Source organism: Sinohyriopsis cumingii, chromosome 6 (genome assembly GCF_028554795.1).
Source record: "Sinohyriopsis cumingii isolate HCF-2022 chromosome 6, ASM2855479v2, whole genome shotgun sequence".
NCBI lineage: Eukaryota > Metazoa > Mollusca > Bivalvia > Unionida > Unionidae > Sinohyriopsis > Sinohyriopsis cumingii.
Window position 1 is genome coordinate 138,651,145 of NC_142966.1, and position 24,522 is coordinate 138,675,666.

Consider the following 24,522-nt stretch of genomic DNA (forward strand, 5'->3'; position numbering starts at 1 on the left):
GCTATTTCTGAATACATCCTAATATATCAACTTCCAGGTGATTTTCCAATAACCTAATGTCTAACTGTGTTAGAAACATCGTTTTTCATCAGCTATTTCACTCATGCATGAGTAGAAGGGTAAAAGTTGGAGTTCTTTTTTTATGCTTAATGGTCCATCATTTTCATATTGAGACCACTTTTATTCCAAATGCCCATCTTATCCTACTTTTTGCAAAGGTACACCTGTCTGTTTGCAGTTCATACCAGTCTGCCTTACATCTGAGACCAAAAGGTCTAAAATCCAAACACAAAATCAGATTCCGACCATGGGCAAATTTTGGTTGTAAAAAATCAGGTCCAAAAAATGAGGTTTTTCCCTCTTTATTTTGTAGTGTGTGTGTGTGATTTGGATTTTTAACGTAGCTTAACAATATTTCAGTCTTATCGCTACGATGTCTGCAGTGTGGCGGTTGATTGTGATGTCTGGCACTGGTGCATCATGTCACAGGCATGTAGCATGATGTCCCACAAAGTCCCATTCTCCTGACACCAGGCCAACCAGTCCTAACACTAACCTCTTAATGCTGAGCGCCAAGTGAGGTAGCTGTTAGTACCATTTTTTCAAGTCTTTGGTATGACTTGGCCGGGGATCGAACCCACAACCTCTCGCATCTGAGGCAGATGCTCTAACCACTAGGCCACCGGAGCAGTCATTTTGTAGGGCAACTAGAACTTCCAAATTATTTGGTATCATTGTAGAGCTACCTCTGCCTACCTTTCTATAATACCACCCACTTTAGTGTATCTTACATGACCTTAATGCTACAGAGCTCGGCAGTAGGCTATTTCCTCCTGCCACACGTCACCAGGGGTTAATGAGTTAATAAAAAGTAGCATTTTTACAAATTCAAAACAGGATAAAAATTCACCCTTTTTTATAGACTTTTGTCTTTACAAACTTCTCACAAGGCATTTTCACAAAACTGGAAACATTCAAGACTGTAATTTCAGATAAGGGCTGTTCAATTAAAACATACATGGGACCCTGGGAAGGCACTTTTTAAGTGGGATAATCACCCATAGATGCAATTTAGAATTTTCTTATCATTTTAATATGAACTCTGTGAAATCAAAGTACCATGGCATATTTTTTTTTAAAAACTGCCTTCCCTGGGTACCATGTATGTTTAAATGGAACAGCCCTAAATAGATCTTCACCATTCTGACCATCATCACATTCTACACTTACATAGTCAGCCAGGTACTTGATACCATGTGGAAATCTGTCTGGGTCAGCTTGGAGTCTTCCATCTGGTCCTCTCTCCATCGCCATCCAACAGTCATCTATATTGACATACTTGTAACCAAACTTGGCATATCCGTCATTCACCAGATGGTCAGCCATTTGCATATATAGTTTTTCACTATGAAGATAAAAGGATACAATGTACCTTGATGATATGTATATTTAATTTACATTGTTTGTTAGTTTTTTTTGTAACTCACTACAGTGTATATAGTATGGGTTATATAAAACTGTATCTGACCTTATCCAATATCAGTGAGTTTTATTAACAACATTGTTTTATTTTTTCTCTGAGTGAAGATCATTTAAGTTCCGCCAAGTAAAGGGCATCTATATTTTTTTCACATAACCAGACCTGGACAATGTGATGTCTCTCACATGTTTTGGTAACAGACCTTTTAACTAATACTTTGATTATTCTAGAACAATGAACTTTTACCTACATCTGGGTTTTCTTGTTATGTCTTATTATTTTTATACAAATCATATGTGCATTAATACTGGAGCAAAATATTTTATATTAATGTTGTGCAGTAGGTTTGAATTGGGTGAAATTATTTTAATTCAAATTATTCATCTCTACAATCCTCTAAAATAATATTCTTTGACATGGAGACTTGGATTTATAGTGATATTCAAAAAAGGATATATTATTGGATTATATTACTGTGATTCACCAAAAGACTGTTGGCACATCATCACAACAAAGACCAATACGTGCAGATCAACACTTTCAGCATTCAATTTTTTGAATACCAAGAAAGTTTATTTTGGACTTTATTCATTTGGACTTGTGCTATAAATTCTAGGATTATTTGGGATTTAATTCACAAAACCCTAAGTTAGTATTATACTTTCACTTTGCATTCTAGGGATAGAGAGTATATGTTTAGTTTTACAAAACATTTTGGTTCTCATCTTTTTTATTACTTATTTTATGCATTTAATGAAAATTCTCACTGGAAAATAAATTAATTGAAAAACCCTGCTCAACCAATGTTGGTTTACACATAATACTAAATAGGGAAATCTTGCCCAATGTCACCAGACCTGTGCTTGTTTGTAATTAATGGGGATATGCTTAATTCTTTGTAGAGATTATTCTTTGATATTTGACCAGTATGGTCTACACTTAACACTAATGAAGAAGGCTACTTTATTATCTATTATAACTGAATTATACATAAGCACAATACAACTGGTAAAATGCCATGCATTAGAGACACAAAACAGTTGATCTGGGCTGGGTACCAGAAAGATTTGAACCTAGAACACACTGATTATCAGTCTGAAACATAAACCACTAAGCCACTGTGGTTTTGTTTATTCTCAGTCAGAAAAGCTTTTACTTGATTTGCTGCAGCTTGATTCATCTCTTTCTGACACTTGGAAATATATAACCTTTTTGATACATAACGTTTTGTCCAAATATGTTTAACATGATAAAATCTGTACCATACATACTCACTTACCGGTTCAATCCAACTGCAAACAGCACTTACCCAGATCAAGGTCTATGTTGTTTGTTAGGACCAATCAGTAGAACAAACAACACTGACCCTGATATATAATGCCATGTTAGGTTCTATGTTGTCTGAAGTTTGACTTGACTTATCAATCAGTATATATAGTTAGTAATTTGAAAGACTTGAGTTTCAGATGATAAATCAAACATACATAGATCTGGTGTGCAACAATAGATGCAACAATAGATTGGTGTCTATGTTGTCTGCAGTTGGGCCCAATGTTTATATATATGATATTAGCTCACAAACACTAATGATCATATAAACTCACTCATAAATCGAGACAAACTGTAAAACATAGACCCTGATCTGCCAACACAATGTGCCTGCATATCAGTGCTGATGTTTCTTGTTCTACATATTACTCCAAACACACTGATTAGACCCAGACATGCTACAGCACACTGGGGTCTCTGTAGCTGACTTGTAAGCGAATATATACAGTAATGAAATGAGGTAATTTAATCCTATTCCTATCTTTCTATGTGCAATTTTTTTCTAGCAAAATTATAATTTACAGCATAAGAAGAATACCATTACAATAATTTACCCACCTACTCTACATGTCACGAGTCATGAAGGCAAAGGAGATAATTACGGCATAATTTAGATGATAAAGGCATCTGTCTGCATAAGTATTCTAATCCTATTTCTGGCCTGACTGGACTATTTCAGTACTTTGTAAAAGGATTTTAATATTCTCTTTCATTCAAGTATTATTTCCCCAATTCTTACATTATCAAAATAACAAAATATATTATCAGGACATTTTAAATCCTTCAAAACAGCATTCTATTTATGTACCAAATATGTGATCAGACAGACAGACAGTCAAATCTTAAATCTTGATTTTAAAACCGTTTCATCTGAAAATCTCTTCGTCCACAGTTAGGAGATGACTCGCACAATATGAGGATATGTAACCCAATAATGACACGTTTAGTGTAATATTCAAAACATAAGGATATGTATACTGACATGTTTAGTGTAATATTCAAAACATAAGGATATGTATACTGACATGTTAAGTGTAATATTCAAAACATAAGGATATGTATACTGACATGTTTAATGTAATATTCAAAACATAAGGATGAACAGAAGAATGCTGCAACAAATTTATTTTTCATGTCCATCTTGAAACCTTGTGTTCTGTTTGTTACCTTCAACCAAATCTGCACATTTATTGCTTGATCAAGACTGACAAAGATTTTTTTTGGAACAGTGAAACAAATTAACAGTGTTCTTAATCAAGTATAAACTCATTACTAATGATACCTTATGCAGTTGTAAGGGTCATCCTTACAGTCTGTATTGCATCTAAATCGTTGCCATGACAACCATCCCATAGGTGGTGTCCTTGCAAGTCCATTGTTTAAAGCCAACACCAATGGCAAAAGGCCAAGAATTCTAAGGCTCCAAGATGCTATCATTCTGCTACCTAAAATAAAAAAAACAACATATGATCAATGGAGATAAAATTCTTTTTCAGACCTTATAACATACTCCCTGATTCTGACATTAAAATATGTATGCACTATGACTACAGTAACAAAACATCAGTTATAAGTGCTCAAATAATTTTTTTTTAGACACAGGCTGGTAATTTAATTAAGCTCATAAACTCTGACTGAAATTCCTCAAGCCCTGACTTCAATTTCCATGTCCAAAATTTCCCTTTTTAATATTGTCACACAACGTTGCAATAGCTACAATTCGAACATAAATTCAACAGGGGTCAAAGGGGTTTGAAGGTAACACAAGTGTTATTTGTGTTCATCACTACACTCAATTAAGACTGGATGGTCCAGGTGTTCAAATTACTCTGCTGGATTCTCTGGGTGAATCCTAGTCAGAACCAAGCTTACGTTTGTCGATGTGTTGTTTGCAGTATATGCAAAGTATTAATAGCAACACACACCCATCTTCTTTTCATCTTTTTTTCGCTGGCATGCTTCACAAAGTAAACCTCCATCAACCAAGAGTTATGAAATTTATTTTTCTTGGGCTTTGCCAATTGCCAATTGCTTCCTAAATCAGCTTCAAAAATAAATTATACTTTAAAACTATTCTGACAACTGAAATGATCATACTTTGCAAAGAAATGTTCCAGCTCACAGTTCACACACTCGCCAAAAATATAATACATATGGATTAAACATTCTCAGTCAAGGCAATATGTAACAACTTTTGTTCTTGTACACACACCTAGCATCTCTTTGATTTACCTTCTTATGTTATGTGTTTAGGCTCTAACAAACAGTAACTAAGAAAGTGTGAAAACAAGCTTTGAGAAATTCAACAAATAATTCATTTCCCTGGAAAAACACTGTAAAAATGAAAAAATAATAACTTACGGTTTTAAGAAATCAAATCCAGAAGTAATCCAAGAATAATCCACGAACTGAAGTTTATAAATCCTAGAAACAAAATGTTCTAATGAATTCAAGTTCGAGTCCCAATGAAAAATCCAAAATGGAAGGCGATGAGATATACTGTAGTCAGTATAGTGCTGTAGTTTCTATAGTACTTTGTTATTCCATAGACAATAATATTCCAGTGTTTAAATTTCCAAATAAAATTTCAAGAAATGTTGTCCAAGAAGTCTGTATGAGCACTCAAATATTTCCAGGAAAAAGAATTAATAATTCCAAAAAATAAAAGTTTGGCTCAAAACTGGTCACAAACAAACACTTTCCAGTATAAAAGCCCAAATGACTAAATTCTCTATAAACATCGGTATTAAACATGACTACTGCGCAATTCTGGTAAAACCAGAATTTCTAAATAGAGGCTGTTTACATCTAAAGTCACTTATTACCTGTATGACTTTGACAAAAACCAATCATTTTACTCATAGAAAAGGATAAAAATAGAAAGTTGTTTACTTAAATCTCAATCAAGATCAGGAACTAGTTCAGCAAAACGATACAAAGTTCTATTTTTAGTTGTTTTTGACTAAACAGTCAGGTCAAACTAATTTCTGGAAAATATCAAATTCCAGTAAACAAAATTACACTACAATAAAACAAAAAAATCAAAACCTACAGACAATTAAATAAAATCAAATATTACATTACAACCTATAATGGGCTGTTCCACTTTCTGATCCTACCTATGCAAATTAGCACAATGGGCTCACCCACTGCAGCTTTCAAACAGATCTCACTAACTACTGTTAGCCAATTAAATATGGGAAATTGTTGTTTATACCTGACCTCATTGCCTTTAATTGCTGCTATTTAAACTGCTACAATTATGACTGTTTACTGTTTATACATGCAACATGTTCCAAACATGACTGTTTACCATTTATACATGTAACATGTTCCAATCATGACTGTTTACCATTTATACCTGCAACATCTTCCAATCATTGATGTTTACCATTTATACATGTAACATGTTCCAATCATGACTGTTTACTGTTTATACATGTAACATGTTCCAATCATGACTGTTTACTGTTTATACATGTAACATGTTCCAATCATGACTGTTTACCATTTATACATTCAACATGTTCCAATCATGACTGTTTACTGTTTATACATGTAACATGTTCCAATCATGACTGTTTACCATTTATACATGCAACATGTTCCAATTATGACTGTTTACTATTTATACATCTAACATGTTCCAATCATTGATGTTTACCATTTATACCTGCAACATGTTCCAATCATGACTGTTTACCATTTATACATGTAACATGTTCCAATCATGACTGTTTACTGTTTATACATGTAACATGTTCCAATCATGACTGTTTACCATTTATACATGCAACATGTTCCAATCATGACTGTTTACTGTTTATACATGTAACATGTTCCAATCATGACTGTTTACCATTTATACATGCAACATGTTCCAATTATGACTGTTTACTGTTTATACATCTAACATGTTCCAATCATTGATGTTTACCATTTATACCTGCAACATGTTCCAATCATGACTGTTTACTGTTTATACATGTAACATGTTCCAATCATGACTGTTTACCATTTATACATGCAACATGTTCCAATCATGACTGTTTACTGTTTATACATGTAACATGTTCCAATCATGACTGTTTACCATTTATACATGCAACATGTTCCAATTATGACTGTTTACTATTTATACATCTAACATGTTCCAATCATTGATGTTTACCATTTATACCTGCAACATGTTCCAATCATGACTGTTTACCATTTATACATGTAACATGTTCCAATTATGACTGTTTACCATTTATACATGCAACATGTTCCAATCATTGATGTTTACCATTTATACATGTAACATGTTCCAATCATGACTGTTAAACATTTATGCATGTAACATGTTCCAATCATGATTGTTTACTGTTTATACATGTAACATGTTCCAATCATGACTGTTTACCATTTATACATGCACCATGTTCCAATAATGACTGTTTACTGTTCATACATGCAACATGTTCCAATCATGACTGTTTACTGTTTATACATGCAACATGTTCCAATCATTGATGTTTACCATTTATACATGCACCATGTTCCAATCATGACTGTTTACTGTTTATACATGTAACATGTTCCAATCATGATTGTTTACCATTTATACATGTAACATGTTCCAATCATGACTGTTTACTGTTTATACATGCAACATGTTCCAATCATGACTGTTTACTGTTTATACATGCAACATGTTCCAATCATGACTGTTTACCATTTATACATGTAACATGTTCCAATCATGACTGTTTACCATTTATACATGCACCATGTTCCAATCATGACTGTTTACTGTTCATACATGCAACATGTTCCAATCATGACTGTTTACTGTTTATACATGCAACATGTTCCAATCATTGATGTTTACCATTTATACATGCACCATGTTCCAATCATGACTGTTTACTGTTTATACATGTAACATGTTCCAATCATGATTGTTTACCATTTATACATGTAACATGTTCCAATCATGACTGTTTACTGTTTATACATGCAACATGTTCCAATCATGACTGTTTACTGTTTATACATGCAACATGTTCCAATCATGATTGTTTACTGTTTATACATGCAACATGTTCCAATTATGACTGTTTACTGTTTATACATGCAACATGTTCCAATCATGACTGTTTACTGTTTATACATGCAACATGTTCCAATCATGACTGTTTACTGTTTATACATGCAACATGTTCCAATCATGACTGTTTACTGTTTATACATGCAACATGTTCCAATCATTGATGTTTACCATTTATACATGTAACATGTTCCAATCATGACTGTTAAACATTTATGCATGTAACATGTTCCAATCATGACTGTTTACTGTTTATACATGCAACATGTTCCAATCATGACTGTTTACTGTTCATACATGCAACATGTTCCAATCATTGATGTTTACCATTTATACATGTAACATGTTCCAATCATGACTGTTAAACATTTATGCATGCAACATGTTCCAATCATTGATATTTACCATTTATACATGCAACATGTTCCAATCATTGACGTTTACCATTTATACATGGAACATGTTCCAATCATGACTGTTTACTGTTTATACATGTAACATGTTCCAATCATTGATGTTTACCATTTATACATGTAACATGTTCCAATTATGACTGTTTACTATTTATACATGCAACATGTTCCAATCATTGATGTTTACCATTTATACATGCAACATGTTCCAATCATTGATGTTTACCATTTATACATGTAACATGTTCCAATCACTGATGTTTACCATTTATACATGCAACATGTTCCAATCATGACTGTTTACTGTTTATACATGTAACATGTTCCAATCATTGATGTTTACCATTTATACATGCAACATGTTCCAATCATGACTGTTTACTGTTTATACATGTAACATGTTCCAATCATGACTGTTTACCATTTATACATGCAACATGTTCCAATCATTGACGTTTACCATTTAGACATGGAACATGTTCCAATCATGACTGTTTACTGTTTATACATGTAACATGTTCCAATCATTGATGTTTACCATTTATACATGCAACATGTTCCAATCATGACTGTTTACTGTTTACTGTTTATACATGTAACATGTTCCAATCATGACTGTTTACTGTTTATACATGTAACATGTTCCAATCATGATTGTTTAACATTTATACATGTAACATATTCCAATCATGACTGTTTACTGTTTATACATGTAACATGTTCCAATCATAACTGTTTACCATTTATACATGCAACATGTTCCAATCATGGCTGTTTACCATTTATACGTGTAACATGTTCTAATCATGACTGTTTACTGTTTATATATGTAACATGTTCCAATCATGACTGTTTACTGTTTATACGTGTAACATGTTCCAATCTTGATTGTTTACCGTTTATACATGCAACTTGTTCCAATCATGACTATTTAACATTTATGCATGGAAGATGTTCCAATCATGACGGTTTACTGTTTATACATGTAACATGTTCCAATCATGACGGTTTACTGTTTATACATGCCATATGTTCCAATCATGACGGTTTACTGTTTATACATGTAACATGTTCCAATCATGACTGGTTTACTGTTTATACATGCAACATGTTCCAATCATGACTGGTTTACTGTTTATACATGCAACATGTTCCAATCATGACTGGTTTACTGTTTATATATGTAACATGTTCCAATCATGACGGTTTACTGTTTATACATGCCATATGTTCCAATCATGATGGTTTACTGTTTATACATGTAACATGTTCCAATCATGACTGGTTTACTGTTTATACATGCAACATGTTCCAATCATGACTGGTTTACTGTTTATACATGCAACATGTTCCAATCATGACTGGTTTACTGTTTATACATGGAACATGTTCCAATCATTGACGTTTACCATTTATACATGGAACATGTTCCAATCATGACTGTTTACTGTTTATACATGTAACATGTTCCAATCATTGATGTTTACCATTTATACATGCAACATGTTCCAATCATGACTGGTTACTGTTTATACATGTAACATGTTCCAATCATGACTGTTTACCATTTATACATGCAACATGTTCCAATTACGACTGTTTACTATTTATACATCTAACATGTTCCAATCATTGATGTTTACCATTTATACCTGCAACATGTTCCAATCATGACTGTTTACCATTTATACATGTAACATGTTCCAATCATGACTGTTTACCATTTATACATGTAACATGTTCCAATCATGACTGTTTACTGTTTATACATGTAACATGTTCCAATCATGACTGTTTACCATTTATACATGTAACATGTTCCAATCATGACTGTTTACCATTTATACATGCAACATGTTCCAATCATGACTGTTTACCATTTATACATGTAACATGTTCCAATCATGACTGTTTACCATTTATACATGTAACATGTTCCAATCATGACTGTTTACCATTTATACATGTAACATGTTCCAATCATGACTGTTTACTGTTTATACATGTAACATGTTCCAATCATTGATGTTTACCATTTATACATGCAACATGTTCCAATCATGACTGTTTACTGTTTACTGTTTATACATGTAACATGTTCCAATCATGACTGTTTACTGTTTATACATGTAACATGTTCCAATCATGATTGTTTAACATTTATACATGTAACATGTTCCAATCATGACTGTTTACTGTTTATACATGTAACATGTTCCAATCATAACTGTTTACCATTTATACATGCAACATGTTCCAATCATGGCTGTTTACCATTTATACGTGTAACATGTTCTAATCATGACTGTTTACTGTTTATATATGTAACATGTTCCAATCATGACTGTTTACTGTTTATACGTGTAACATGTTCCAATCTTGATTGTTTACCGTTTATACATGCAACTTGTTCCAATCATGACTATTTAACATTTATGCATGGAAGATGTTCCAATCATGACGGTTTACTGTTTATACATGTAACATGTTCCAATCATGACGGTTTACTGTTTATACATGCCATATGTTCCAATCATGACGGTTTACTGTTTATACATGTAACATGTTCCAATCATGACTGGTTTACTGTTTATACATGCAACATGTTCCAATCATGACTGGTTTACTGTTTATACATGCAACATGTTCCAATCATGACTGGTTTACTGTTTATACATGTAACATGTTCCAATCATGACGGTTTACTGTTTATACATGCCATATGTTCCAATCATGACGGTTTACTGTTTATACATGTAACATGTTCCAATCATGACTGGTTTACTGTTTATACATGCAACATGTTCCAATCATGACTGGTTTACTGTTTATACATGCAACATGTTCCAATCATGACTGGTTTACTGTTTATACATGCCATATGTGATGGGCATATACTAAAAGTCATGGAATTCTGTTTTTGTTTTTGTTTATCTTTGAAGATTATTGAAAATTGCATTTTCTTGAAACAGGACCATGTCAGGGGGTTTGGGAGGTCAAAATTTTATTTTTAGCATGACACGATATGCTTTAATTTGATTAAAATCAGATCTCAATTTCAGATAAGATAGTGGAGATCTGATTTAGATTGTGCTCAAGTTTTTGCAGTATTTCAACATCTTGAAAGTGCATTTATGCATTTCACCACCATGATAAAAGTTCGCTCTGGCAAATTAATTTTTTTGGCAAGCATGACATGCACCTCACTTAAAATACAGGACAGGCCCAATCTATATATAGAGGAGCCCTAGGCATCAGGCTATCTGATGTTTTGAGCGCTTGATATTGTTAATTATTAAATAAACAGTTTGTGTTTCTTATAAAAAATCATAATTTTGAACCTTAATGTACTTGAAATTGGCTATTAAATTTTTTTTAAAAACCTGGAAAAACTTTAGGGTCTTTCTTTGACCATATGCTATGAAAATAAAGTTGGGACTTATTTTCAGTGAAGAAAACCTGAGGCAAAATTGTGTGTGTGTGTCTGTGTGTGTGTAGATATATATATATATATATATATATATATATATATATATATATATATATATATATATATATATATATCATTCTGCTATATTGATAATAGCATCAGATCTTGCATTATATAAACACCAGTTTGCCATTTTATAGCACAATGTGATATAAACCAACAAGCTTTCCTCTACCAATTATTTTCTGACATTAGTGGCCATTACTGGGAATGACCATAAAGCAAAATAATCAACAGTCCATGGCCTGTCCCTAAAAATATTGTATTTTGACCCATACACAGCTAATGAAGATAATTATGTCTAACTTCTCTTTTATCGATATACTGCATCGAATCATTCCAATAACTTAGTTACTGTCAGAAATCCCTCAATCAATGACCTATCAAACCAATGGCTTTTGAACTCCTATGCAAACAGCTGCAGATCATACACCATTTAATTGTAATTTGTACAGTCGTTCTCTGTCATGGTTAGCATGTCTGAAAATAAGTTTGGGTGAAGAACTTGGTCTAAACCTGATGAATTTGAAGCTACATAAACAAGGCTGCCTAATTATTAGTGATGGGAATCAGTCAAAATTTCATAATCAATAATTGGTTCCACTTGACCAACTGATAAGTGATTATAATCGGTTACTAAGAGCAAATTTTAATTTTTGTTTGTTATACAGTTTTATCTTGGCTTAAGAGTTCAAAATGTTAATAAATGTACAGGAGTAATGACATGTATACTGTAACCTTTCTGTTATTTTTGTTCAACAACTGAAAGCAACTTTCTATGGCTGATCAGTTTTATGTAACAGAAAAACTGTTGCCCCCAAAATCCTTTCATTCCTGTATCTATCATTTAAAGTACAGAAAAACATGGTATTCTTGTCATTAATTACAAATACTGCAAAGGTCTTATTTACATCTAACCTGAAACAAACCATCAAAATGTGTTTAAATTTATTAACTCAACAGTGTAACAGCATAGTCAGGTAATCCTGACTACCATTATAGGCTCCTAATTATGAAAGTTTGGACGAATCTGATACGATTTTATATTTGTCAGCTGTGAAGGGAATAAATAAATCAGATTAACTGATGTGGATTTGAACTCCTATACAGCTTACCATTTACAATGGAGTTTTACTAACCTTTGTGTTTTGCATGCAACTAAAAAGAAGTAGTCTCCCTTTACAAAGTCAATTAATGAGATTCACAATTATCTTATTGGTTTGTTCAACCAAACGATGATCGATCATAATCAATAATCGGAACAACAATACTAATTATATGATCTGACCCAGCAACAGTCAAACTGCATTACTATAATAAATTTCATACACCTGTTGCATCTTCTCATGACCCCTGTAGTAATCAATAAGAACATGTGATGTATTTACCTGTGCTTTAAATAAAGAAAGCCAATGCAAATGTTAAACAACAGATAAAACTAAATAAAACAGATTCATCATTCAAATTTGCTGAGAACAGCATAGTGGAAAAAGAAACCCAGCTACCCCTCCCCCTCCTACACCTCAACCTTGCACATCCTTCAATACACCCGATACTCAAAAAAAGGAAGAAAAATTCAACTCATGAACTAAAAATAAAGAAGAAATGTAATGTGTTAAATGTCTCAATTGACAAAATGGAGGTTCTCTCAAAAAGAGAATTTTCAGACAAGATGATCTCTGTCATGTGCAAACAAATTTATGATAATTGATGAATGAAAGGGGATGCATCCCAGGGGCTCGTATTTTGGCTTAAATAATAATAATAATAATAATAATGTGTACTATTGTAATATACAGACAGTACTGTTCTATATTTATAGATTAACAAAGCAAGTGAACCATCTCAACCAAGCATCACTAAGGTATGGGATGGAGATCAACACTGAACAGACCAAGCTAATGACAAATAACCTGTGTGGCATCCAAAAGGAAATAGGAGTGAATGGACAGAAGCTTTGCACAGTGAAAAGCTTCAAGTAGCTAGGTGCTATCACCTCTGCTGAAGGTTCAAATTGGAGGTTCTTTCCAGGATTGTGTAGATAACAGCTGCACTGGCTAGAATCAAGCCTATTTGGAAGGATAGCAACATTACACTTGGATCCAAGATGAAGCTTATGTTCTAACTCGTTATGTCCATATTCCTGTATGTATGTGAGACATGGACCCTGATAGCAAAGCTAGGAGGAGAATATACACCTTAGAGATGAGATGTCATCAAAGGTCGTCTCATACTTAGGTCATGTTTCTAACTAAGATGGCATGGTCATGTCTCATACTCATCCGGAATGTCAAAGACAATCCTAGAGGGCACAGTTATAGGAATGAGAAAATGAGGCAGATGGAAGAAATGGGAAGTTAATATCAGAGAGGAGACAGGCATGGATTTTGCAATCACCGAGAGCAGTGTGTGTGAGTATGTGATTAGGATTTTTAACATAGCTTTAACAATATTTCAGTCATATCGCTATGACGTCTGCAGTGTGGCAGTTGATAGTGATGTCTAGCTGTAGGGCAATATGCCGCAGACATGTAGCTTGATGTCCCACCAAGTCACATTATCCTGATACCAGGTCGACCAGTCCTAACACTAACCTCTTAATGCTGAGCATCTAGCGAGACAGCCGTTAGTACATTTTTGTAAGTCTTTGGTATGACTCGGCTGGGGTTAACACCCGCGACCTCCTGCTTCTGAGGTGGATGCTCTAACCACTAGGCCAATGAAGTGGTCACCCAGAGAGCAGTGCATAACAGGGCAAAATGGAAATAAAGTCATCAGTGGCACCCCTATGGCCAGGCAGGTCATGGGAGAAATTAATGAAAAGGAAATAAGCAAGAAATAAAAAAATATGAGGTGGTACCGTCCATGGCCACAACCACTGGCAACCACCACCAACCACACACACACCGATAATATATATATATATATATATATATATATATATATATATATATATATATATATATATATACACACATATACATAGAGATTTGAACCCAGTTCTGTGGGTAAATGGCACCCTTCACCTTGCCTGCACACTGGAGCCCAAAACCCAAAATTATTCCCTCAGGACTAAGCACACATCACCAAAAAATGATGTTACTCAATTGGCGTTATATGCACTCGTGTGTAGCAAACACACTTGCATGATGACCTAGTAATTAATCCTCATATATCTACACAGTCATTCTGGATTCCAATGAAAGAAATCAAGGTATATAGAATTAATTATAGAGAATTATAAATATATGCCGGACAGAAAAAAAAGTGCTATCCGTGGATTCTTGTAGAAGAAAGCTTGATAATAGTATTCAGAATTAATACTTTAAAACAAATAATACTATCATACAGGTTAGAGAATTTTTAATTTGTACTCTACGGAGATTCGAACCCAGGTCTGATGGTTTACATGAGAATTAATTACTAGGTCATCATGCAAGTGTGTCTGCTACACACGAGTGCATATAACACCAATTAAGTAACATCATTTTTTGGTGTTGTGTGCTCAGTCGCAAAAGAATACTGTGCAGGCAAAGCAATGGGTGCCTTTTAACCTGTATTCTCTAACCTTAATGATAATAATTATTTGTATTAAAATATTAATTCTGCCTACTATTATCAAGCATTCTTCTATAGGAATACAGGTATAGCACTTTCTATTCTGTCTGGTGTATAATTTTAATTCTCTACATATATATATAATCTGAAAATCCCAAATGATTCTGAATATTTGCATGTTTTTAGAACAGGTTTGTATACAGTCCTTATATTGTAATATGAATGGTCCTAATGACAAGACAAACCAGTTTCTAACCAACATCAGTTCTTCGACCTAGAAAAGCAACAACCTGAGTTTGTATAATGTGGCCACCTTGTCACACTGCTGCAACTAGAATCAGAACAACCAAGGCCTGACATACATTACGAACCCAGGTGCAGTGTAGCAGCAATCACTACTGTGAGACTGACATACATGTACAACCAGATCCACATAAACTCTGAAGTTAGTTACTAAAATACACTCAAACACAGTCAAATAAGATTACTTATTTCAGTTATCTATTGTTACAGATGAATTATAAGACTATTTGAGTGACTTTATTGTCTCATTTAGTGGCTTATATATTATGTGAAATTTGTTTGAAAACAATGTTTGAACTGATTCAGAAGTTTGCCAGTCAAAATTTTATCATGAATCTAATGGATGTTTTAATGATTATGAAAAAAGAATTGAACATATCGTAACAACACTTTACAGCTGAAAATCAGACTCTGTGTAAAATTAAGTCTCATTATAAAATTTCTTCACCTATTATAGGATAATTAATTTTCACATTTTGTTCATGTAATACAATTTCGCAGACAAGTTTGCATAATAATGCATTTTAAAGGTGGTCTGTGGTTGCTTGTGGTACACCAACAAGCAGGTTTCCACTTTTTTCTGACATTAATGTGTGTGTGTGATTTAGATTTGTAACGTAGCTTTAAAAAAAACTGAGTTATATTGCTACAATGTGACAGTTTATAGTAATGTCTAGCACTGGGGCATAATGCCGCAGACAATTGTAGCATGATGTCACACCCAGTCACATTATCCCGACACCAGGCTGACCCGTCCTAACACTAACCTCTTAATGCTGAATGCCAAGCAAGGCAGCTGTTAGTACCATTTTTGTAAGTCTTTGGTATGACTCGGCCAGGGATCGAACCCACGACCTCCCGCATCCAAAGCGGACGCTCTAACCACTAGTCCACCGGTGCGGTATAGACAATAATGGTAACAGAACCAGAAATGTCAGAAAAAAGAAAAAAGTGGGGACCTACTTGTTTGTCTATTGTTTGTCGTAAATACAGGTTCAGGGTCAATAAAGACCTTTACCAAAAAGCCCCATGGCCAAAACGAACTATATAATGCTTAAATTTCGCATAGTTTTTGTCATTGTTAAATAAGCTTCTAATTTAGAGGCCAATTTAACAATGACAAAAATATGCGAAATTTTATTATTATTATTATTATTATTATTATTAAAGTTATTAAAGCAGTACTTTTTAACAAATGCCTTTTCCGTCCTGGTCCTTTCTGACCCGTTATCGGCCTTTCTGGACTGGGCTTTCTGGACCGGGCCTTTTCAGTACCGGTCCTTTCTGACCCGACACCGCAAATAAAATGGACCTCGAGGCGGCGTGTACAATGGCTTCATCAAAAGAGTCTATCTTACGTAATAATGCAAAAAAATCATACAACGTATTAAATAAATGAATAATTATAAATGGGTCAGTAAATATCAAAGTTTAAATATAGCTGTCACAGACAAGACATGCCTACCTCAGGTCTAACTGAAACCTCTCTGCTTCTTCACGTACGGTTGTTCTGTTATAGTCACATGATATATCATATGATACGTCATAAGAGCTGTGTCGTGGTATTGTTTAGCAATAATAAATTATATCCTAGAATGTTGGCTTTTCATAAGTCTGGATTCATGGTTGATTACCAAACCCTTATTACAGAAAAAACAAGGATGATTACGTGTATTATTCTGAAAAATAATAATAGCATGATGGCATCATCACGCATTTTAATAGTAGAAGTAATAATAATAATAATAATAATAATAACTATTATTATTATTATTATTTTATTGCTTCAATAAAATTCACTGCAGAAGTCTCCAACTCAAACCACGTTTTCCTGGACACAGCAACCAAACTGGTAAAAAATTAATCTCCAAGCAAATCAACATTAACTTCACCAGAATCAACCGGGGCCCCGGATCACTGCCATCTCACATCTGTCTGCGTGGGTTCGAGTCCAAGGCTCGGCTAGCGTGGGTACTTGGGGAAAGCCTGCCAGTAGCTTCTCGTGGGTAGGTGGTTCTTCCCTGGGTTTTCCAGGGTTCTTCCTCCACCAGTTATACTGGCGCCATGTATAGCCTATCTTGTGCTGAAAATTGGCGTTAAACCCTAGAACAACAACAACAACAACAACCAGAATCAACCTCCCAAATCTGTGTTGAGACTGATGGACGATATCAACATCATCACGGGTGAAAGGGCTGATTTATCGTCCTATACAGACAGGGTCGGCGCTACCATATAGGCAAACTAGGGCGCTGATTTCAGGGGGCTTTTTATTTTTAAAATTAAAAATTTATTGTTTATAAATTTTGAAATTGATATTTTCCGGGGGGGGGGGGGCGCCAGAATCTAACCTTGCCTAGGGCGCCAGATAGTCTGGCCGGGTCTGGCGCCGGCCCTGTATACAGGTACCTACTCTCAAAACCAACCGATAGACACCAGTATCTTCTCCCAACTAGTTGTCATCCAAAACACTGCATTCGGAACATCCCATATAGCTAGGCACTGAGGATACGCAGACTATGTTCCAACGATGAAACATTCCCAAAAAGACCTGAAGAGATATCTGATTAACCAAGGTTACGACAAAGACCTGATAGCGGAGGCAACCCAAAGAGCTAAGTAATCGAACTGTTATGACCTACTAAAATACAGAGAGAAAGAAAGGTTGTTCGGATACCATTTATCATGACTTACCGTATCCAGACTAACCCAAAGTAGGTAAAATCATCCGGAAACACTGGCCCATTGTGACACACTGAAGTTAATCCTCCCAACAAAGCAGTTGTAACCTTCCGAAGACCAAAAAACCCTGAAAGATATCATAGTCAGGGCGAAGCTAACGCCAATCACTAACCAAGACCACCCTAGTAAAACTGGCCCCTTTGGCGATAAAAGGTGCAAAATCTGTTAACATATGATAGGGACCAGGACATTTTCTAGCACAGTGACTTGAGAAAAATTAAACACACATGGTCCAAACAAAACGTGCAAAACACAGAATGTCATTTATCTCATCACATGTAAGATCTGTAGCCTTTAGTATGTCGGAGAAACTAAAAAGTTTCACAAAAGAATCAGTATTCACAAATCTGATTGGATGACAGAGAAGCTGTACAGAAGTCAAGTTGCAGAACGCTTCTCTTCCCGTGGCCATACATTTTGAGATGTAACACTTATTGCAATTGCTTACAGCGCCAACTGGAGTTCCGAAACCAGGAAAGAAAAGGAATCTTATAGGATTCGTCACTTTAGAACGTTGAAACCATCAGGTTTAAACCACAAGACTAGAAAAAGACAGCCACGCGCAAATAAACTCATCACCTTTTTGCAGCCAGCACATTTTATTTAAATAATTATTTAAATTTGCTTATCAGTCCTCCAATAACTTACAATTACTACTAAAATCCATCCAGAACATAATTTGCGGTTACCCATATTTACATTTTTAAAAATACGTATGGCGATATGGTTCATCGCTTTCTAAGTTAATATAAAATATTTTTCAGCATCAGCATCAACCCGAAGCCAACTAGTTGAAACATCAAAATTTTCAAGTTTTTATTTCTGTAGAAATAGTCATGTAAAAGTTTGTAACCTCAATGCTTTTTGTTTTCTGTTAGTCTTGTCTGTGTTTTGTTTTGCCTTTCAAAAAGACTCATTTAGAGTCCAAAGCGCTTATGCTAGTTAGAAACTAGTTCTGCGCTGTTCCTTGTCAGTTTATTGCATTTATCTTAATTACACACACGATCCCTTGCTGAATCCAGTGCACTTGTAAGGACTGATATTCGCCATATGGGTTGTATTTTATATACAGAGGATCTCAAATGGGTAATGATTTAGTTGCCTCGCAAAAGCTGGACATAATTCAACGAGTTTCATACATTTAATATGAAATCATTACCTATTTGAGATTATTTTTATTAGATAGTACATGTATTTATTCCAGTGGATATTATTTAGATAGAAAGAAGAACGAATAGTTTCGTTCATTCTGACAGACAATGCACTTTTAATTTGTTGTGCGTAAAAATAGTCCCAAACAAAGCCGAACTAGTATTAAAAGTAGAATAAACTTTTCTTGCAAAATATAAGTCAAGAAGAAGCGTCCTTACGAATAAATAACATTTTACACAGACAAAATCATTTTGCAACACAGAATGTCCAATGCGAGAGATGTCGCATTCTTTGATAAAAATAGTAAGAGGGGCTGATATACAGACAATGGAAAAATACATTACAGAACCACCTAGACCTGAGTACCGACAAGGAGAATTCCAGTAAAAAGGGTCTTGTGCCTGTATAGGGACAATGGGACTTGCCATTAATATACGGACAATAGGAATGGAACAGGTAAGGTGACGTCACAGTACTGAAGATTGGTAACAATGTAGCAAGGGGCTGACCTCAATCAGTGCGGTTCGTAGGTGGTCACTTTAAAGTTTCCGTCCTATGCAGATTCTTTCAATACGTCAAAGTTCACCACTCGACTGTTGCGATAATTGAGATTCAATCTTTTCACTTCACACTCCGTGTGCACTTCTCCTTCTGGGTCCCGGTATTCGTAGCCGTATTTTTTCGGACCGCCACTAGAAAAACTTAGAATCTTGTCGTCAGGGTGTTCGTCTGTCCCGGCTCCTAAACGGGACTTTAACCCAGGCGATCGATGCAGATGCAACTGTCATTGTCCAAGTACAGGCCGCGATCACCTAACAGTTCTAAAGCTTCGTACAATTTTAAGCGAGCATGGGCTGTCACGTAGGCCCCAATGATGACATTTCCAAATTCGTCGGCTTCTACAAAGTCCGGTTCTTCTTCGAAATTGACTAAGATCAAGTCCTCACGAACGACGCCCACGAGTTTCATCTATTTGGTTTTGTCGTGAATCATCGGAAAGTAACGGGAAGGTTCTATCAAATACTATGTCTTGGGTAAACACGGTCGTTGTGCCATTTCAACCCACAAGCAATTGAACATCACTTTGGCAAACAATCGCCTTCCTTCTTTTTTCTCCACGTGGTCTAAAGTGATGCCTTCCTGCTCCCATTATTTCTCGCTGAATTTCTTTTGGTCTTCGGGAGTCTGGCAACAGGAAGGATATCCTCTAGCATTTTGTTTCAGTTTCAATAAGGCATTCACGTAGTCTGCGAAAATATCTTTCTGAGTCTCGTCGCGCTTGTGTTATTTTTCTGCCTTGGGAAAGTGGTAAATTTCGTATACTTCTAGCTATTGGTATCCCAGGTCCAGAGCTTTAAACAATTTCACGCTGACCCATGTTCCCATCAAGGTGCGTTCTTCCTGGGTGTGCTGACAAGGCCGGTCCTGGTTGCACGTTTCAGCACAAGTACGACACAAGGGAAACATCAGTTTTCCTTGGCAATGGAGAGGTAAAACGGGATGGTACAAGTCCGAATGAGGCAAGACTTTGCACTTGATCAATCCTTCGTATTGTCGAATGTTGTCCAGGTCTATGTGTTCCGTCAGCAATTGTGTGTGACCTGCGGGAAAGCGACAATATTTACTAACTATAGGATACATTGAACACACGTCCAAGTATTTAATTTCTTCCCCTTTCTCCTCGTCGGTTTGGTACAGCAAACAGGTGGCATTTGTCCGTCCTCCGTACAAACTGTCCAGCAGGTTCAGTGGGTCCACCAACTTGTAACTTTCTACGATCGTTTAAGCTCGGGATCGATTTTCAAACGGTGATCGTACTCGTGTTCCCACATTTCCAGTACTTGGTATCCTTGCTTTTGTAATTTCAAGTGCCGCTGGCACGTGGCTTGGTACAGGTCTTCCATTTTCTATTGTAAAAACTGATTTTTAGTGTCACGTTGAGGGTAGCAGAGGGGACATCCGTGAAATAAACATCCGTTAAACTCGTACACGATGTTGGTTATTGTTTTAAAGTCGCTGCCATCCACCGAATACGGTCCGATGGTCTTTTCGCCTCCTCCGTTTCGGGCATGTTGGATCCATTTGTCTTCCTTGTCGCACAAGTAATGTAACAGTTTAGGGCTTTGACCGACTATTGACGTTTGAAAAAGTTAGTTGTTTGAGGACTGACGACAGCCAGGGTGTTTTCGGGCATGAATCGTTGGCGGTACACTAAAGAACACGCTTTGGCAATGGTGCAGGCTTCTTTCAAAGGATTGATCCCTCCGTGTTCCATAAATAATTCTGGAAATTTTCCACAGCAACGCCGTAAAATGTCCACGTCGGAACGACAATACTTTAGCATTTCTTCCTGAAAGTCGAATTGGTTCGAGGCGTGTGCCTGGTACCAAGCGTAGAAAGCTTCTCGTTGTTCCATGCGCATGTTGTCGGGTTCGTAGTCGTGAGCTTAAAGCAAATGGGATAGAGCCCCGTGTTGATTGGCTTCCGTATTGAAGAAGTGCGGAAAATAACCTTTGGTCATTTCTTTCATTCCAAACGGTTTAGGCATTCGACTAAAAGGCATAGCCAAGTAGCTCATCAATCTTTAATCTGTAACTGACCCACTTGCATGGACATGATTTTGACTCTGTTCAAAATCACTTTAGGACGTTCGGTACTTTGTTCCGGATAGTATCTGAGAATAAATTGCCCATCATATCCCGAGAAATTGTGCGCCATCATCATGGCATGGCGATGACAATCTCCGTAACGTTCGATGTCCTCTTGGCTCCACGTTTCGTCGATGGGGTTTAAGATTCATCAGGCGAATTTGGCTAGTGTGTTCGGTCCCCGAATGATTTTTTTTCACGTCCTCTAGGAATCTTTGCTGCAGTGAGGGCAATGAATAAATATAGGCTATTGGATGCACTTCTTGCACGCTCGATGAGCCATACAGAAATTAGGAATGTAAATGCCAGTCTTTTGCATTCACTCGAAATCGAAAAAGATGTAATTGCCTTTCTTCTGGTTATTGTCTTCTATTTGATGCTTGGAATGATATTTTTGAATGTAGAATTCGTGTTCCAAGTCCACGATTTGGTGACAAATGTGACATCGTTTCTTTCCTGAACATACGTGTAACTTGGTACTGTTGGTAAGTATGCCTTGTCCACAAGTGGGGCACAATCTCAGGAGTTGACAAGCACTTCTCTGTTGTGAACCTTGCGTCTTGAGATGTTGTTGGTAACAGGCAGGGCTGACAAAAGTGCATTGAGAAGCAGGGCAATGCGTTCGTGGTTGTCCTTCATCTAGACAGGGCTTAGAGGTCAAACATCCCTCACATTCCGATCCACAATGCTTGTGTTACTCTCGGTTGTTATAACCATGGTCTTATTTCTCACAATAATAACTGTATCTCGGGAATGCGGTGATACCGGTAATGGTATCAACATATTTATCGTGATGATAGACGTGTATGTATTTTCCGTCTTTGAAACATTTGCCTCGAAACAACAAAGGTCCACTCACTTCTTACACTTTCAAGGTGTAACGTGTAGCCAAAAGTCTTGACATTTCTTCATTTCAGGAATGCCACAGGATGTGTCTTTGGATAGCTCCGCTTGGTGTAACAGGAGTTCTGCTTCTCTTCGTTGTTTGGCACGGTTCGATTTTTGAATAGTTTACCAAGCTTTTTTTCCATTCTACCGTGTCGTTCTTGTCGGCATACGTTCGTCCCACCAAGATGGCACGAGCTAAGCACATCTGGTCTTGAGTGTTGTTAATTTGGACGAGGCTACGCTTGATGTTACGAAGGTCGTCTACCAATAACACTTTTCTGTGTTGTCCGATCCCTTTGGGGAGAGAAACGTGTGGCTTTTCCATCGGTGATGTGAAATTTGTCGTTGGATTGTTGCACGTGTTGAATCTTGTCGATGAAAGTGAAGAAATTAAAAAACAGAGAGTTGAAGTATGACACAGAAGAAGTCCATGAACTTTTTAAAGTGTTGTATTGCGAATTGGATTGTAAAATTTGTACCAGAACAGACCAGATAGACAACGTAAGTCTCTCTTGGTTTTGATCTTTTAGAATATGGACTTACACTCACGCATTCACTCACACACATATATCATGCGGCAAAAATAGGAATTTTGAGTTTTAATTTATGTTAGCAAAATGAATAATATCTCTTTTCGAGAGAAGTGGGTGGCCCTGGAAAGGACCGTTGGGTATTTGTTTTGTTTTTTTATATATATAAAAACTCAGTAACGGAACGTAATCCGCTTTTACTACCTTAAGCCTTTGTCACGGCTAAGGCCTACTTCTGGACTGGCTCATGTCGAGGATTTGGTGGAAATCACTAGTTTTGGCATCTCAGGCGTAGCAGGTGTGTTGACAGGGTTTGACTGTTTGGTCCGGGAAGGTCTTTTTCTTATGGGGTGCATTAATGAAGTCTGATACATTTGTTTCAGACTTCTTAACTCTGCTAAAATATCTAAGAGTACCGTCACCGTTTGCTTTTCACCGTCCTCCTTCATTCTTAGACCTTGTTTCTCCTCTGCTTAATCTTCCTGTCGTTTCCTTCTTGCATCTTGCATCATGGACAATTATCAGGATCACTGATACGACCGTTTGGAAAATAATTGGAGAGACAAGGCTGGCTGAAGAGAGTCCTTATCTGTGGACCAGAAGTCAGAAGAAGAAGTTTGAGGAAGAGAAGAAGACATATGCGATGCCCTCTATGTTAACGGAATGATGTTAACATAAACCCAAAGGCCCTTTTCAGGGCCACTCATATGCTTCGAAAAGATTTGCTTCTTGCCTAAAAATTTTTTAGTCAGTTGTATAGTTGTTGGTGTTTGTATGTTGTATGTTTTATGTGTTATATATGTCTATGTCCAGCCAAAACGTTCTAGGGTTTAATCCCGACTTTTGGTCCCAGTTGAGGTCAGCCCCTTGCTACACTGTTACCAATCTTCAGTACTG

The 24,522-nt window shown here is 36.0% G+C and overlaps 1 protein-coding gene across 2 annotated transcripts in view; it reads right to left on the reverse strand.

Moving 5' to 3' along the window:
• LOC149798093 (alpha-N-acetylgalactosaminidase-like) overlaps positions 1-17,210 on the reverse strand; it is a 45,959-nt gene extending 28,749 nt beyond the window's left edge. Inside the window, exons 1-3 of one of the 2 annotated variants that reach the window (XM_089963182.1) lie at positions 17,131-17,210; positions 4,092-4,254; positions 1,231-1,405 (exon numbers count right to left, since the gene is read on the reverse strand). In XM_089963182.1, coding sequence (XP_089819308.1) covers positions 1,231-1,405; positions 4,092-4,246 — 330 coding nt within the window. In that variant the 5' untranslated portion in view covers positions 4,247-4,254; positions 17,131-17,210. Of the gene's footprint in view, positions 1-1,230; positions 1,406-4,091; positions 4,255-16,850; positions 16,988-17,130 lie in introns of those variants that run through there. The other variant, XM_089963183.1, reaches the window with a different exon arrangement.
• Positions 17,211-24,522: the final 7,312 nt, after the last annotated feature.